The sequence below is a fragment of the Bufo bufo genome, chromosome 4, assembly GCF_905171765.1.
Source record: "Bufo bufo chromosome 4, aBufBuf1.1, whole genome shotgun sequence".
Classification (NCBI taxonomy): Eukaryota; Metazoa; Chordata; class Amphibia; order Anura; family Bufonidae; genus Bufo; species Bufo bufo.
Genome location: NC_053392.1, coordinates 79376551 through 79395098, shown reverse-complemented (window position 1 = coordinate 79395098; position 18548 = coordinate 79376551). Strand labels below are relative to the sequence as shown.

Genomic DNA, 18548 nt, shown 5'->3' with positions numbered 1-18548 from the left:
CAAATCCAAAAACATTATAGGCCCATCCCCATATTCAAATATATGCAGTTTTTATCCCTTAAAAAGCAGGATGGTCCTCAGCCTAAGTTGGAAGCTAGCAGAGACCTACTTGTATGTTGACTTTAGAAGTGGGCAAATCAAGTCCTAGAGATGTAACATTAAGCTCCTGGGGGGCAATGCAAAGTCTACAACTGGGTCCCCAACTATGGGGTAAGGGACCTTCAAGGCCTCAGTAGGCTCCAGGACCCAGGTGTAATTGCAACCTTTGCACCCCTATAGTTATGCCCCTGAGTGGTCCACCTGGTGGTCAGACTATTTGCTTCACTATACACATTTCACGCAATCCTAATGCATTCATACCATATTTGATGATATGAAATGTGTTCTTGGCAATATCTGAAGATTTTATTGTGAGCTCAGGATGATTACATGTGAATAAAACTGACAAGAGAACACTAGAAGGAGACGAGACTGATAATAATTATTCACCTCTACATGAGAAATATGAAAATATGCTAAGCAAATATATACATATGAATAAGATTGACAGGAGGGCATTGTAAGACGTTATGAGGTTTATGAAAAATAATACTTCAGTGGTGTTGTGGAGAAATTAAACAGATGACATCTGTTATATGCTGCAATTCTAGATAAATCCAAAAAGCAGATAACAAATAGGATGACTCATATCCAGATAAGGGAATGTCCTTCGGAATAAGATTGACAGGAGGGCAACATAAGAGGTGAGGGGGTTTATGGATGTGGTGATATGGGCAAATAAAACTGCAAGATGACTCCAGTTATACATAACTAGATAACTACATGAATCAGATAAAATATATGATGCCTTATACTGAGATAAAGGATTCTACGGAAGAGTAAGATTGACAGGAGGTCATCAGAAGATGTTGTAAACTTTGTGGAAACTAATATGAGTGGTGGTTTGGGGAAATTACACTACAAGATAACATAATATATATATACTTCTAGATAAATAGATATAGCAGGTAACAATTAGGATAAAGGATAGAGAATCAGATAAGGGATGTTCAAAGGGGAATATGATTGACGGGTGGACCTCAGAAGAGGAAGTGATGGTATGAGCAAATGAAACGGTAGGTTGACATCGTTTACCATATCAGAAGAGTAGGTAACATATAAGATGTGTCATATAGAAGAGTTCCCCATAGAAATAGGATTAACAGGAGGGCATCAGGAAAGGTCAGGGAGTGGTGGTGTACAAATCAAACTGCAATATGATATAAGTTATACCATACTGTATACAAACAGATGTTAAAAAGTAGAATGTCTGGCTTCAAAATAAAGAGGTCACAAGGAATAAGACTGACAGGAGGACCCTCTAGGTGATGAGCATTAAGGTGATGAGCATTAAGGAAAATAATATATCAGAGGTGTGGGGGAAACTTCTTTGAACAGCTGATTGATGAAGGTGCCCGGAGTCGGACCCCCGCCGATCTGATACTGATGACCTATCCTGAGGCTAGGACATCAATATCTTTGCACTGCACAACCCTTTTTTAACCAAATTCGAGCTAAAGTAAGGTGGACACATCTGAAGCTTATGCTACAGTTCCTTCATTCTAAAGACGGATGGGCTCAAAGGATATTTTATAATTTGCTGTTTTGGGAAAACCCCTTTTAAGGGCCTCACAAGAAAGTAAAAAGTTTATGGTAAAAACATTGAATGGATTATCCTAGGTAAATTACTAACACACCAGATAATAAGAGTGGAATTTACAAATAGGATTATGTGGGTTATGGTCCATGAATAAGACTGACAGGAGGGCCTACTAGGTTGGAATGCGCGTGGTTTCAGTAAAGAATACAAGATATACAGTATACTGTACAATTTGCCATTTATAAACAGCAATGCATAAAACAGTCATCACTCTATGAATCCTCTTTATACATCAAGACGTGACAGACAAGTTCTTCACAAGTTCTTCGAGACTGCTTTAGTGCTAGTCCTTCCTTGTTTATTTGGAAGCAGATCATGGACCTGACAAGCGTAATGTACCCAGATGGAGCCTGGAGGTTAGAAATAACATTTATTTCTCACTAAGAGCTAAGATGTGTCATCACTTTGGGAGAACACCAAAACGTTTGACCAAATGATTGACAGGTTGATTGCTGCAAAATGCAACCATTTAGATACAATTGAGTCTGGTAAAAGGTGTTCCATGAACTATTCTGGGGTATTACTGATATCACACTGATCTATTCCACTATGTTTTTTTCCGACTGTCCTTTCAACCAGTCATCAGACAGACATGGAAAGAGTTGAAAGCCATTGGGCTAAGAGGGTGTTTTATGCTACCAGGAGTGGCCACAAATTTCCAAAATCATTTGTAATAGGCAATATTAGAAAAGAATCTGAGTATTTATGAGGCAAATACTCCCTCTTCCAATATGACTACAGCAATATATTAATGCTACCTTCACCTTACAAGTGATGGTCCTCGGCACCAAATTAAGAAGGACAAGAAGGCCAACCATAGACTTGAAATTTGATAAATCAATGGATCTCCTGGCCTTCAAGCTCCAGTAACCCAGCTTACAACAAATACAGTACATTAGGTGTTCTCTAGAACCAAGTGGGCGATGCTTACACCAGGTTAACTTGTGGCGTGTTATCTTGGGAGTGAACTCATCTAAATTCACCCAGGAAATCCTACTTTAAAGAAGAGTGCAAGGTAATCTGCTTTACTGGGAGGCAAAACTGTTCCTAGAAGCAGTTATCTCTAGAACCAATAAAAAAGGAAACCACTCTCAAAGGAACTATACAAGGGGGAGTTAAAAATTATCCACACACTGGCTGTAGAATTTATTTTAATCAGCTTTCCACATCATCTCCCAGTCTTAGCTGTAAAGGTCTGAATGTGTGATTTGCACGAAATAAGGGCAGTGATTCGTTTTTTGGGGGGGTCTAAGGGGGTGTCCGTTGCAATATTAATCAAAGACTTTGTGCACAATATGGAGAAAGAGTTTTGTTTGCGAAGAAGTGTGTATGAATGTATTGAAAAATTCAAGGAAGGTCGCACAAGTGTCAGCCATGAAGAAAGAGTCGGATGCCCGTCCATGTTCACGACTGATGACAACCTTGAGTGTGCACGTGAACTGATTCTTTCGGATTAGACTAGTGAGAGTGGATTATGTGGCAAATCATATAGATATCAGCCCTAGCTCTGTCTATGCAATAGTCCATAATAATAATAACACAGCGTTATATTTGTGGCTCTCAGCTCAGCCTAAAACATATTTTTTTTTAACGAGGAACTACAAAAGCTTGTTGACAGATGGACAAAGTGTATTAAAAAAACGGGGAGATTAACGAACAAAGATGTAGTTGTCTTTTCTGAAAGTCGATTAAAATAAATTTTGCCGCCAGAGTGCGGATATTTTTGACTCACCTGTGTACATTTTTACAATGTGAATAGATTATTGGACAAGAGAACAGGTTCACCGTGAAGATCAGCATCCCATGCGTCATGATACATCCACCAATATCAACAAGTCAAGGGAACAGACATATTCCACTGTGATTAGACATTTTAGTTTTGTTCTTCCACTTATAGCAAAACATTAATCAATGTATTTCAATATATAAGTAATTCAGATATAGGCAAAACACAGCTATACACCCCCAAGGAACACTTAGGGCAGGAAAGAGCCATAGTCCTCCACGACAAATGCATTGTACAGTCCTACACAGGACACATCATCATGTAATATATGATCATCCCATAAGACATAGACCCTAGTGGGAAGTGATTGTCTCCAAAGTCACTTCCAAATGGGTTTGTCGTCTATGTGACCTTTAGGGTGTGATCCTGGGGCCTCCAAAGGATGTTGGCCAGAGTAACTCTGACCATTGGTCACAGCAAGGACCTCTTTTGATTATTGAGAACCCTCTGCTTACCTGAGCTGTATAGTAGCATACATTTGCTAAATTAGTAGATTTTGGCTTTTGGAAGAAAACATCTTATCATCTCAGTTCTCTTCTACACTGGGCTTTATTACTACAAATGTACATAATATTTTCTATTTTTTCTCCCTTCCCTTGAGGTTTTCAAAAGACATTAACATTTTTTTCTTTGTTATTTCAAGAAGTGTGGGTAATGTTGTATTCATATATAGTAAAGACTGGCATGGTGCCATTCATTCACTCTTATCTGCCTATACACATAAGAATTTCATCGGCCACAATGTGACAGGTCAGTTGTCCGAAGGATCCCACCAGCATCATTACAGGCTATGGCCCTGTTTACATTTCCATTATAATATAGTGTTTTTTTTTTTTTTTTGCTCTGATATTATAGCAGAAAAAATGAAAGCAACAGAAGGCTGGATCTATCCTATGATGAACACCAGCGACGTCCATGGCTCCAATGACTTAGGGTACTTTCACACTAGCATTATTCTTTTCCGGTATTGAAATCCGGTAAAGGGTCTCAATACTGGGAAAAAAAGCATCCGTTTTGTCCTAATGCATTCTGAATGGAAAGTAATCCGTTCAGGATGCATCAGGATGTCTTCCGTTCTGTCCCTTACAGGGTATTTGACCGGACAAAATACCGCAGCATGCCAAAAAACGTAAGAGGGACTGAACTGAAGACATCCTGATGCATCCAAGTGTTCCGGAAATTGCCGCATCAACGGATTCGGTTTTCTGGTTTGCGCATGCACAGTTCTTTCTAGCTTTGAAAAAATTAAATACCGGATCCGTTATTCTGGATGATAAGTCTAACAGATCTGGAAAAAAATATATCAGTTTGCATTCGGATTTCCGGATCCAGCAGGCAGTTCCAGCCGGATTCTAATAACGCTAGTGTGAAAGTACCCTTACAACGGGCCACTCAGGTTCTGTCTTTTTGATGGAAAGAATAGTTCAGCGTGCATGGAGTTTCCAATGTAGGCTCCTAACAGTTATGGAAATGTGAACAGAGCCTAAACTAGCTGATCAGAGAATCAGTTTTTGTTTTATTTAAAGTGACTCCATGGGACTTGTGCAAAGTGACCCTACACTTGTGCTTTTAATCAACCATGGTTACATTTTTGGCAGACAGATACCTACTGTTGGCCATCGTGAACTGTTGTTCTTATTAAAAGGCAGTCTGCCAGCAGTTATGACCATGCTAAACTGCTGACAGGACTAGATAGGGGTCAGCGAGAGCCAGACAAAGATATATTTTTGGGATCTTTTGTTATCAGGAGTAGTGTGAATATGAAGCTTTATTCTACCAATTGCTGCTTTTGCAAGTGTCCAAAGCGGGGCTTCACTGTGAAGTGGTCTCTGCATTGAGCTTCTTCACAGCCCCTCCCCTGATCGTCTGGTTGGATGCTACAGCTGTCAATCAGAGCAGAGGGAAGGGGCTGTGAAGCAGCTCGATGCAGAGACCACTTCACAGTGAAGCTCCTCCTATTGGGCACTACCATAATCTGGCAAAATAAAAGTTCACATTCACAATACCCCCTATAATGAAAGCTACACAAAAGGTAGCCATCAGCAGTTTAGAATGGTCAAAACTGCTGGCAGATTCCCTTTTAATTGTCAGGTTCGTGTTGATTCCAACTCGATGACAAGCACCACAAATGGATATGACCATTTATTGGCACTTTTTGGGGTGGGCACTGAGGAATTACAGCCCTGATGAAAGACCAGCAAGGTCAGATGATATTTTCAATTATCTGACTTGCTGCAAAGCACCATGGTTCCAAGGGGTATATAGAGTTTGCTAATTGTTCCTCTTTCATGTTGGATTTAAGCTTTGTGGGTGGGAATAGTCATTGTGAGACACGTATTCCTCCCGTAGATGCCCTAGTTCCATTTTAAAACAGAAAAACGTAAAAATTTATTTTAAAAAAATGTTTTTAAAAACATACTGAACAATAATACAATTTACTCAAAAATGTATCACAAAAAAAATGTGTTCTTACTTTGGACGCAAAAGCTGCAGAAGGGTTGCTTGCGTTGCTTGTCACAGCATCACTGCCAACCGTTGTCGAAGTGGTAGATGTTGGTGTGGGAAGACGGGATGGCACGATAGGTAGAGGCAGCAGTCCAGGCCTGTTGTTACCATTGCCATTCACTATACTGTTGGCGTTACCCGTGTTCATATGATTGCTACTTGGGCTCCATTCCCATCTCTCCCATCCTCCGCAGAAATCCCTCTCGAACCTGCTGTGCCGCGACATCCTGGAACGTAGACGACACGGGCAGCTTCCTCCCTCTTTTTTTCAATTCTTCTGTTGCCGAGAGTGCTGAAATATTAAAAAATAATTAAAAAAAATGAAATAATAAAAAAATATGAAAAAGGAAAAAAAAAAGCCCTCTCGAATCTGCTAAACGAGAAACACTATTTATAGGTGAGTTCTATATGATAATTGATGTGAAATCTCAGCAAGCCCACTGAGTATAATGAGCAAAAAAAAAAAAAGATTTCCACTACTGTATAACTGCATAATTATTAGCAATGAAAGTTTATTCTTTGAAAAGCAGAAAAAAAAGGTATAAAAAAAAGTTGAGAAAAGAACTTGGAGCGGCTCCTGCTGTTTTCATTTCGAAAATAATAAATCCTAAACCAATTTCTATTCGCCTGCCTTTTATCAGAGGATTGTAAACCACTAGATTAACCGCATTGCCGTGTCGGGAGACAAAAGAGCCGGAGATAGGGGCCCAGGAAACATTTACTAAGTACGATTCCTGATGGATTGGATTTTGTAATGAATGGAGGGGGCATTCAGCACAACAATACCTCTATTAGTTACCAATGTGAAGTGGTCATAAGCACCATTTACATTACAGATTATTACGGTATATACGACATCGGCTTTTCCCATCAATGGCACATCCCCTATCCAGATAAATGTATGATCGTTGGGGGTCTGAGAGAAAGGAGCCAATGCCATGGAAGTGAATGGAGCAGTGGTTAGAAATGAGTACTACCGTGCCATTAACATAGGGGGACCCCCGTTTTCATGGTGGGTGGGTGGGTGGGAGTCCTTTGGGTGGATAGAGTGCTAATGTGCATGCATGACCACCAATCCTATGGAACAGATGGAGGTAGATGAGTGGTACAATTGGCAGCCCCACAGAATAGAGTGGTGATCGTTCATGCATGCTACCACTCCGTTCACACAGAGGACCCCCCATTTTCATGGTGGGTGGGAGTCCTCTGGGTGGATAGAGTGCTAGTGTGCATGCATGACCACCAATCCTATTGGACAGATGGAGGTAGATGAGTGCTGCAATTGGCAGTCCCACAGAATAGAGTGGTGATCGTTCACGCATGCTACCACTCCGCTTACATAGAGGACCCTACCCCCTGTTTTTATGATCAGTGGGGGTCCCCGAAATCAGAACCCCCAGCGACGATGAGAATGGGGTCCCTAATGTGAATGAAGCAGTAGTGTGCGTATCTGACCACTGATGGAGTGATGGAGATAACTGGGCGCTGTACGTGTCAGTCTCGTAGAAGTGAAAGGAGAGGTGAGCACTGCTGCTCCATTCACACAGGGGATCCCCATTCTCAAAATTGGTGGTTGGACCCCCAACGATCATGAGACAGGTCTCCTTGTCTAAATAAAACAGAAGCAAGCAGACATGACCACCTCTCCATTCACTTCTATAGAACTGACAGAGATAGCCAAGCACTGTTCTTGTCAGTTCCATAGGAGTAATGGTCGCATGAGCACTACTGCTCCGTTCACATAGGGAATCCACATTCTCTTAATCAGTGGGGTTCCCAGAGGTTGGACCCCAAACATCATGAGCACTGAGTCTCGGAGTCATGGAGTGACTGCACCATTCACTTCTGTGGGGCTGCCGAGAACAGTGGTCGACTATCTCCGTCCTGTGGATATTTGATAAATGGGAACACCCCTTTAAAGGGGTTGTGTCACAAAACATATTCTACATATTTCAAACCAGCACCTGGATCTGAATACTTTTGTAATTACATGTAATCACAAATTTAGTAAAGCCAGTGAGCTACCCAATAAAATGTATCTGTATAGCACCGCCTGCTGTTTGTTCTTTTCCTCAATTTTGAGTCCATCTCATTGAACTGGTCGCACGTGCTCAATTTAAATCTTCAACTGTCACCAGCCATATCTTCTGTTAGAAGCTGTGGCAGTTACAGGGAGATGGCTGCAGGAGAAAGGACACCCACCCCTGACAAAAGACACACCCCTGAGGTGCCAGGCTGAAGATAATCTGGCAGAATTGGAACCGTGAATCTGGAGATCTCTGGGTCCATATGAGATACAGGGCTGGTTTTAACATTGTTAGAAAGAGATTGTCATGTCCTATATGATTGATTTTCATTTTTTACATTGATCAAGGCATCACCCCTTTAAGACATATCCCCTATATGGATTCTTAGATATTTAAGCCTTGCCCCTGATCCTTCCCCAAACAACTGGAAATGGCCTCTTTTCACAAATCCAATATGTTTGGCAAATATATGGTATTTATATTTTATAATGAAAGGGATAACATTTTCCAGTTTGCTTCCTGCATCAAGCCCTCACAGTTTCCAAGATCTCTGCTTGCTGTCACGCAATAGCAAACTTCATTGTTTACTTCCAGCTGACAATATTCGGTATAATAATTATGCACAGAAAGCCTTATTTTTCAGATTTTCCACGTCCGCTGATGTTAACAGTCCTGCCAGAGTGTTCACATGAAAAAAATACAATTTCATCTCAGCTCCGCTGTCATGGGACACAATGGAAAACATGATTGTGTTTACAGAGAAGCAATCTATAGATGACATCAGAATATTTTCATCCAGTCCTGCAAAACTTATGTTCCTGGCTCAGATCGATATAAGGATATTACTTTTTCTCCCAGGGACAGAGTTCTCAAAGACTAAGAAGAGGCAAATAATATTACCCACAATGCTGGTCTGGTAAAGTGTAAACCGAATCACAATAATGAAACAATATTAAAAAAAAGAACTCAAAATCCCTTACATAGACACAAAGTCGAATAATAAAATTCTGCTTGCCTGAATTTACCACTAGAGGAAGTTTAGCAACTTACTGCATGCTGTTTATATATTGAAATACGACAGTATGCAATAAGCATGTGAGCTCCCCCTAGTGGCGGCTGCAAGTTGTCAGAATGCAGATGTGTAGCTATGGGCTATGAAAATATATTGGATTAATCAGCACAGAATTATGAACCTATTTCCAGGGTGGTCATTTACTTTATAAATACATAGAGGCACCTCTGAATAAAAACCAAAGTAGTAGAATTGTATCTGCACATTTGTTCTGCTGAGACTTGTAGTTCTGCTACTAATGTGGACCCACAGGCTGACCACCAAAATAAAATGTATTAAAACATATTGCCGAGTATCTGATTAACTTGTATTCTGTGGAGATAAGGGTGATGATGCCCTATGCCGGGGGAACTGGATATCGCCTTGTATGGCTCTCACATAGCACTGACATATTCTGCAGCACTTTACAGACATTCCCATCACTTGCTGTCTAAAATTGAGCTCACAGTTCCCTGTCAGTATGTCTGAAGTGTGGGAAGTAACCAGAGTACCTGGAGGAAACCCACACAAGCATTGGGAGAACATATAGACTCCAAATGAGTTTTTACAATATTTGGACTAATTGTCACATTCGGGTGTGGGAGGGAAACACCACACCGAACATAGGAGAGAAAGGGGTGAGGGAATAAGGCCTAGAAACTAGGGAAAGGAGATGGACACCTCCTAGTAAAACCCTAATCAAAGTCCTGACTAATTATCAGTATGAACAGACCCCAGAGGTAGGTGAGTTCATACACAGGAATACCTAATGTCCTAACTCACCCTATAGGACCCTGGTACTAATGTCAGGACTGAGACAACCTGTTCCTCCAAAAGGAAGGACGAACAGGCCTTAATACAAATGACAGGGAAAGGCAACACACAAAATAACCCAAACAAAATACAAAAGGGAAAGAAAACACTTAACTTCAAGTGGATGTGGCAGCACCAGGAACTCAGCCGAGATCCACACACCAGCTATCCACAACTAAAACTGAAGCTATAAACCGCATAGCATAGTGGGAGAAACAGCAATAAATAGAGAAGGTTAAATGACCATAATAGCCACACCCAGGGAAACAAAGTGTGGAAAGCACCAGAAACAACACAGACGTCATTTGATCCAAACAGAAAACATTTCAAATCAAACCAAGTGTTGCCAGTCTCACCGATCTCCTGCCACCTGTCGCGGGAACGTCCGTGACACTAATGCTACAGTGCTGTTGTGCACACATGGTATAAAACATACCTTTTGTATTCTTTTGTGCATTTGTTATTGCAAGAAAATGATGTTTGTTTTATATACAAATTAGGCACAAAGTGTCCAGCAGGGAGTTTTCAAACTTCCAAAGAGTCCAAGCCCGCCTATTCAATGAGCACAGTACCTCCCCCGTGCACTACTAGATCCCTGTGACGTCACTAATGATTGTGAGGTCAACTTTCAACTCTCTGACTGGGCCTACACACCACAGTACACATCACACAGCCCAACTGCCCCTGTGTGTTACGGACGTTCCCGTGGCAGGTACCAGGAGATCGGAGAGACTGTCAACTCGTGGGTAAATTGACAAGTTCACTGTGGATCTTATTGTGTCTGTGTTTTGGTGAATGCCGCACCCCTTGCTTCAGGTGTTGCTTGTTGGTAATTTACCATTCTTATAAGTAGCCGCTTCTCACTCTTGGAGGTGCAGTTTATAGATTTTCTTCCTGCCTTCTAACTAGCTGGTCGGTTGTACTCTGTGGTGCTTCTGGAGTTGACAGTTTTCTACTTTCAGATAAGTCTTGTCTTTTCTTATTGTTCAGTGTGGTGTTTTCCTCCGAAACCCGAACGTGACATTATAAACCGCCAAATAACCGTCATTTTGTTGTCTGCATCAGTTCAGCCATGGATGTTATCGCTGCACTGACCGGACAGCTACAGGTGCTCTCTCTGGAGGTGGATGACCTCCGCTCGACCGTCTCACAGATGGAGAGACCAATGTTGGCTGATCCTAGTAGTGGTTACCTGACCTGTCCTGAACCTAAAGTTGCTCTCCCGGATAGATTCTCGGGGGGGGGGGAGGGAAGTGATAATTTTATTCAGTTCAGGGAAGCGTGCAAATGGCACATTAAATTTGTGTCCACACTCATCTGGGGACAGGAGCCAGTGAGTGGGAATGATTATTTTGTTGCCAATTTGATGCCAATTTAGGAGGTGGGCTACAGATACTGAGTGGAACGATCCGGCTCTTCGAAGCCAGTTGTGTCAGGGATTATCTGAGAGGCTGAAGGACGCTTTGGCCTTTCATGAGAATCCTGAGTCTTTGGAAGCTGCTATGTCTTTGGCTGTACGTATTGATAGACGCCTCAGAGAGAGATCTAAGGGCCCGCTCTCTCAGGACGTTCTATTACATAACGTACCGTATTCCTTTGACTCTTTGGGTGAAGAGACTCCTGAGCTTATACCTTGGGGTGAACCCATGCAATTAGGGGGAGCGACTCCGGGATCTGCTTGCAAAAGTAGGAGTCGCAAGCAGGGAGTATGTTTTTTTTTGCGGTCAAAGGAGACATTTTGTCAATATATGTCCAAGCATTCAGCGGCAAAAAGAGAAACAAAAAGGAGCGTCTAAATCCCATCTGACTATCGGAGGTGTGAGTGGGGAGTCAGAGAATGTGCATTCGTCCCTTGCTGGTAGTACCCGATTTCTCCTGACTGCCGAGGTGGTGCTAGATTAAAAAACGGTGGAAATTGAGGTATTTGTCGACAGTGGGGCCGGGGTGAACCTGATTGATGATCAGTTTGTCCGCATGCACAGGTTATCACCAAGTACATAAAAAAAAGACATTCCTGTATTTGCTATTGATTCTGCCCCTCTTACTCAGAGGTGCTTGTCGCAAGTTTTGCATGATATCAGATTAAGAGTGGGTGACTTTCATCAAGAAGTTATCTTGTGTTTTGTCTTGGAAGGTCTCCCTGCACCTATGGTTCTGGGTTTACCGTGGCTTGCCAAGCATAATCCAACTATCGATTGGCAAGCTAGGCAGATTCTGGATTGGGGGGGACTATTGCATTGATAATTGTCTCAATACATCCTTTTCTGTGGTTACTACTAAGGCTGTACCCTCTTTTATATCAGAGTTTGCCTATGTGTTTTCTGAGAGTGGATGTCAGGATTTACCTTCCCATCGGGAATATGATTGCCCTTTAAATCTTATTCCCGGGGCTAAATTGCCTAAATCTAGGTTGTATAATCTTTCTGAACCAGAAAGGCAGGCCATGAGAGAATATATTGCCGAGAGTTTGAAGAAAGGGCACATAAGACCTTACAAGTCTCCAATGGCTGCAGGTTTTAAAAAAAAAAAAAAGAAAAGATAGAAACATAGAATGTGTCGGCAGATAATAACCATTTGGCCCATCTAGTCCGCACAATATACTGAATACTATGAATAGCCCCTGGCCCTATCTTATATGAAGGATGGCTTTATGCCTATCCCATGCATACTTAAACTCCACTGTATTTGCAGCTACAACTTCTGCAGGAAGGCTATTCCATGCATCCACTACTCTCTCAGTAAAGTAATACTTCCTGATATTACTTTTAAACCTTTGCCCCTCTAATTTAAAACTATGTCCTCTTGTAGCAGTTTTTCTTCTTTTAAATATTCTCTCCTCTTTTACCGAGTTGATTCCCTTTATGTATTTAGCAGTTTCTATCATATCCCCTCTGTCTCGTCTTTCTTCCAAGCTATACATGTTAAGGTCCTTTAATCTTTCCTGGTAAGTTTTATCCTGCAATCCATGTACTAGTTTAGTAGCTCCTCTCTGAACTCTCTCCAATTATCAATATCCTTCTGGAGATATGGCCTCCAGTACTGAGCACAATACTCCAAATGAGGTCTCACTAGTGCTCTGTAGAGCGGCATGAGCGCCTCCCTCTTTCTACTGGTAATGCCTCTCCCTATACACCCAAGCATTCTGCTAGCATTTCCTGCTGCTGTATGACATTGTTTGCCTACCTTTAAGTCTTCTGAAATAATGACCCCTAAATCCCTTTGCTCAGATACTGAGGTTAGGACTGTATCACTGATTTTATATTCTGCTCTTGGGTTTTTACGCCCCAGGTGCATTATCTTGCACTTATCAACATTAAATTTTAGTTACCAGATTTTTGACCATTCCTCTAGTTTTCCTAAATCCTTTTCCATTTGGTGTATCCCTCCAGGAACATCAACCCTGTTACAAATCTTTGTGTCCTCAGCGAAAAGACACACCTTACCATCGAGGCCTTCTGCAATTTCGCTGATAAAGATATTAAACAATATGGGTCCCAGAACAGATCCCTGAGGTACCCCACTGGTAACAAGACCATGGTCTGAATATACTCCATTGACTACAACCCTCTGTTGTCTGTCACTCAGCCACTGCCTGATCTATTCAACAATATGGGAGTCCAAGCCCAATGACTGCACTTTATTGATTAGCCTTCTATGTGGGACAGTATCAAAAGCCTTACTAAAGTCTAGATAAGCGATGTCTACTGCACCTCCGCCATCTATTATTTCAGTCACCCATTAAAAAAAATCAATAAGATTAGTTTGACATGATCTCCCTGAAGTAAACCCATGCTGTTTTTCATCTTTCAATCCATGGGATTTTAGATGTTCCACAATCCTCTCCTTAAGTATGGTTTCCATTAATTTCCCCACTATTGATGTCAGGCTTACTGGGGTATAGTTGCCCGATTTCTCCCTACTACCTTTCTTGTGAATGGGCATAACATTTGTTAATTTCCAATGTTCAAGGGACGACTCATTTTACAATTAATTGGTTAAATAAATCTGTAAATGGTTTTTCTAGTACACCATTAAAGGGAACCTGTCACCAGTTTTATGGTGTCTTAACTAAGGGCAACATAAATAAGTGACTGATTCTCTTAGCACAATGCTGGGTCACTTTCTTTAATTGACCCAGTCAATCTGCCAACATCTTGTATTGAAAAGCTCCAGCTGATAATGATGAGTCCTGAATATTCATGAGCTCCTGACTCTCCCCGCCCACCTGCTGCTGAATGACAGTTTGTTTCCATATGAACCAGCAGCAGGTGGGCAGGGGAGTGGCTAAAGCTCTGAATTAAATATACGCTGGACTCAATGACATCACGCCGGACTCCAATCAGCTCATTAGCATGCGGCATCTTTGTGTGTATATTATGAGTTAACCATCTGTCACACCAGTAAGTGAATACATCTAAGGCACTTTTTAGTAGTTAATGATTGTATATAATTAGTTAGATTATAATCAAATATCCACATGACAGGTTCCTTTTAAGCTCTTTTCATAGCTTTGGGTGTACCCCATGGAGGAGGTCTTCGGCCATGTCTGAATTTTTGTGAACTCAATCAGATTACTATCCGTGATCCTTACCCTCTTCCTTTGATTCACAATTTATTTAACCAGAATATTGGTGCCAAGGTGTTCTCCAATTTGGACTGAAGGGGGGCATATAATTTGGTTAGGATTAAGGAAGGGGATGAATGGAAGACGGCTTTTAATACTCCTGAGGGGCACTTTGAGAACCTGGTCATGCCTTTCGGGTTGATCAATGCCCCGGCGGTCTTCCAACATTTTGTGAATGACCTCTTTCATCACCTGGTGGGGAGATTTGTGATCGTGTATTTGGATGACATTCTTATTTATTCTCCTGACATGGAAACACATCAGAATCATGTGAGACAGCTGTTACAGATTCTAAGGGATAATAAATTGTTCACAAAATTAGAGAAATGTGTTTTTGCGGTACACGAGATGCAGTTCTTTGGCTACCTGCTGTCATCTTCGGGTTTTCGATTGGATCCTGAAAAAGTCCGTGCTGTATTGGACTGGGATCGACCCAAAAATCTGAAGGCTCTTATGCGGTTTTTAGGATTCACCAACTATTACCGAAAATGTATTAAGAATTATTCGACAATAGTAAAACCCTTAAGGGACATCACTACGAAAGGGATGGATGTCTCTGTATGGTCTGATTCGGCGCTGCAAGCCTTTTCTGCGATTAAGAAATGTTTCTCTTCTGCTCCCATATTGGTGCAGCCGGATGTGTCACAACTCTTTATTGTGGAAGTGGACGCATCCGAGGTAGGGGTAGAAGCAGTTTTGTCACAGGGACCATCACCTGGTAAATGGTGACTATGTGCATTTTTCTCAGAAAAACTATCCCCCGCTGAGAAAAATTATGATGTGGGTAACAGAGAGTTGCTGGCCATTAAATTGGCTATTGAGGAATGGCGTCATTGGTTGGAAGGGGCGATTCATCTGATCACGGTATTCACTGATCACAATAATCTGGCTTATCTGGAGTCGGTGAAACGAATGAACCCAAGACAAGCCAGTTGGGCCCTGTTTTTCACCAGATTAAATTTCACTGTCACCTATCGTCATGGGATTAAGAATGTCAAGGCGGACGCCTTGCCACGTAGTTTCCCTGGAGGTGGTGATTTTGAAAACCCGAGTCCCATACTGTCTAAAGGGGTGGTGATATCCGCTCCCTACCCTGACCTTGAGGTGAAGGTGTTAGAGGGGCAGGGAGACGTACCGGACTCGTTTCCCTCTGGGAAACTATTTGTTCCACCAGAATTGCGTCACAAAGTATTGAAGGAACATCATTGTACAGTTCTTACAGGACATCCTGGGAGTAGGTCCACTGCCTACCTCATATCTCGTAGATTCTGGTGGCCGGGGTGGCGTAAGTGTGTGAAGGACTATGTATCAGCCTGTACTATCTGTGCACGTGCAAGGTGACACATACTCGACCTTCTGGATCTTTACTTCTGTTACCCATTCCGTCCAGACAATGGACTCATGTATCCATGGACTTTATCACTGATCTGCCTAATTCTTCAGGAAAGACAGTTATTCTGGTGGTAGTTGATCACTTTAGTAAAATGGTACATTTTATTGCATTACCAGGCCTACCTAATGCTAAAACCCTTGCACAGGTATTTGTTGAAAACATTGTGAAACTTTATGGCATTCCCTCTGACGTGGTCTCAGATTGTGAGACTCAGTTTATTTCCAGATTATGGAAGGCGTTCTGTACTCGTCTGGGAATTCAAATGTCCTTTTCTTCGGCTACAATCGTAGTCAGGAGTCCACTGGTGAGTCGCCGTTTTTTGGGGACTATTGATTTCACCCGCAGTTTGGTACATTTTCTGGATCTAATACTTCTGGTATCCCTGAGGAAGAACGTTTTTCGTCATCATTATGGTGAAAAATTCTAATTATAGGCAACAAATATAAACGTGTGGCTGACAGGAAACGTATGAATGGTCCGGACCTAAGTGTGGGTGATTCTGTGTGGCTGTCCACAAGAAACATTAGGTTAAAAGGTACCTTCCTGGAAGTTAGGTCCAAGGTTTATCGGCCCATATAAGATCACGTCCACTATTAATCCTGTAGCTTTTCATTTTGAGCTTCCTCAGGCCCTGAAAATTCATAATGTGTTCCATAGGTCTTTGTTGAAAAAATATGTGGAACCTTTACAGCCATCTTCCTTGCCACCTGCTCCGGTCATGGTGGATGGTAATTTGGAATTCGAGATGGCGAAAATTGTTGATTCTCAAGTTCTCCGTGGGCCCCCTTCAATATCTTGTCCACTGGAGAGGTTATGGACCGGAGGAGAGGATGTGGGTGCCGGCATCCGACGTTAATGCCAATCATTAAGTGAATGCCTTTCATAGATCTCACCCAGATAAGGATAGTCCTGGGTGCCCGGAGGTCACCCGTAGAAGGGGGGGGGGGGGGGTACTGTCATGGACGTTCCCGTGGCAGGTACCAGGAGATCGGAGAGACTGGCAACTCGTGGGTTAAATTGACAAGTTCACTGTGGATCTTATTGTGTCTGTGTTTTGGTGAATGCCAGACCCCTTGATTCAGGTGTTGCTTGTTGGTGATTTGCCTTTCCCATAAGTAGCCGCTTCTCACTCTTGGAGGTGCGGTTTGTAAATTTCCTTCCTGCCTTCTAACTAGCTGGTCGGTTGTACTCTGTGGTGCTTCTGAAGTTGCCAGTTTTCTACTTTCAGATAAGTCTTGTCTTTTCTTTTTGTTTTGTGTTTGTTATATTCCCTGTTGTTTGTATCTGGGCCTGAGACAGAGACTTCCATTCGTCCATCTGGGGAGGAATGGGTTGTCTCTGGTCCTAACCTCATTCCAGGGCCTTATAGGGATATTAGGGCCTAGGTATACAGCTTATGAATATTCCTACCTTCAAGGTCTATTCATATTGATAGGTAGTTAGGGCCGGATTAGGGTTGTTTAGGAGGTGACCTGTTCCTTCCCTAATTTCCAGGCCCAGTTACTGTTCCCATTCCCTCCTGTGTTTAGTATGGAGTTTTTCCCCCACACTGATCGTGACACTGTGATGATCTGGGGGCCATCACATATGACAGTCGGTCACACCTAGTAGTGATACGAGGGACACTAACAGCTCAGTGATATGTGCAGGACATCCTGCAATCACATGTGCTGCACCTCATGGCAGGGCTTCCAACTGGCATCTATCAACAGGATAATGCTCAACCACACAGGAAGGATTTCCCAGGAATTACTTCCTTGGCTGCCCGGTCACCAGATTTAACACTAATCCAGCATTTATAGGACCAGGTGGGACACCAGCATCACCAACCTGCAAGTGTGCAGGATCTACAGGCCCAGTTACAACATCTGAGGGCAAATGTGCTGCAGGATACCATAGAAAACCTGTATGCCTCCATGACCAACCATATCTCATCTTGCATCCAGGCTGGAAGCCGTATCTCATCTTGTATTCAGGCTAGAGGCTGTATCTCATCTTGTATCCAGGCTAGAAGCCGTATCTCATCTTGTATCCAGGCTAGAGGCCATATCTCATCTTGTATCCAGGTTGGAACACGTATCTCATCTTGTATCCAGGCTAAAGGCCGTATCTCTTCTTGTATCCAGGCTGAACACCGTATCTCATCTTTTATCCAGGCTAGAGGCCGTATTTCATCTTGTGTCCAGGCTAAAGGCCATATCTTATCTTGTATCCAGGCTAGAAGCCGTATCTCATCTTGTATCCAGGCTAGAGGCCATATCTCATCTTGTATCCAGGCTGGAAACCGTATCTCATCTTGTACTCAGGCTAAAGGACGTATCTCATCTTGCATCCAGGCTGGACACCGTATCTCATCTTTTATCCAGGCTAGAGGCCGTATTTCATCTTGTGTCCAGGCTAAAGGCCATATTTCATTTTGTATCCAGGCTAAAGGTTGTATTTCATCTTGTATCCAGGCTACAGGCCGTATCTCATCTTATATCCAGGCTAGAGGCCATATCTTATTCTGTATCCAGGCTAGAGGCCATATCTTATTCTGTATCCAGGCTAGAGGCCATATCTCATCCTTTATCCAGGCTAGAGGCCGTATCTCATCTTGTATCCAGACTAGAGGCCGTATCTCATCTTGTATCCAGACTAGAGGCCGTAT

At 42.4% G+C, this 18548-nt stretch overlaps 1 protein-coding gene across 1 annotated transcript in view; it reads right to left on the bottom strand.

Moving 5' to 3' along the window:
* The window catches only part of KLHL29 (kelch like family member 29), a 909740-nt gene that overhangs the window by 541504 nt on the left and 349688 nt on the right, over positions 1 to 18548 (bottom strand). Inside the window, exon 4 of the mRNA XM_040427407.1 lies at positions 5959 to 6282. Within this exon, the coding sequence (XP_040283341.1) occupies positions 5959 to 6216 (258 nt within the window). The 5' untranslated portion in view covers positions 6217 to 6282. The remainder of the gene's footprint in view (positions 1 to 5958; positions 6283 to 18548) is intronic.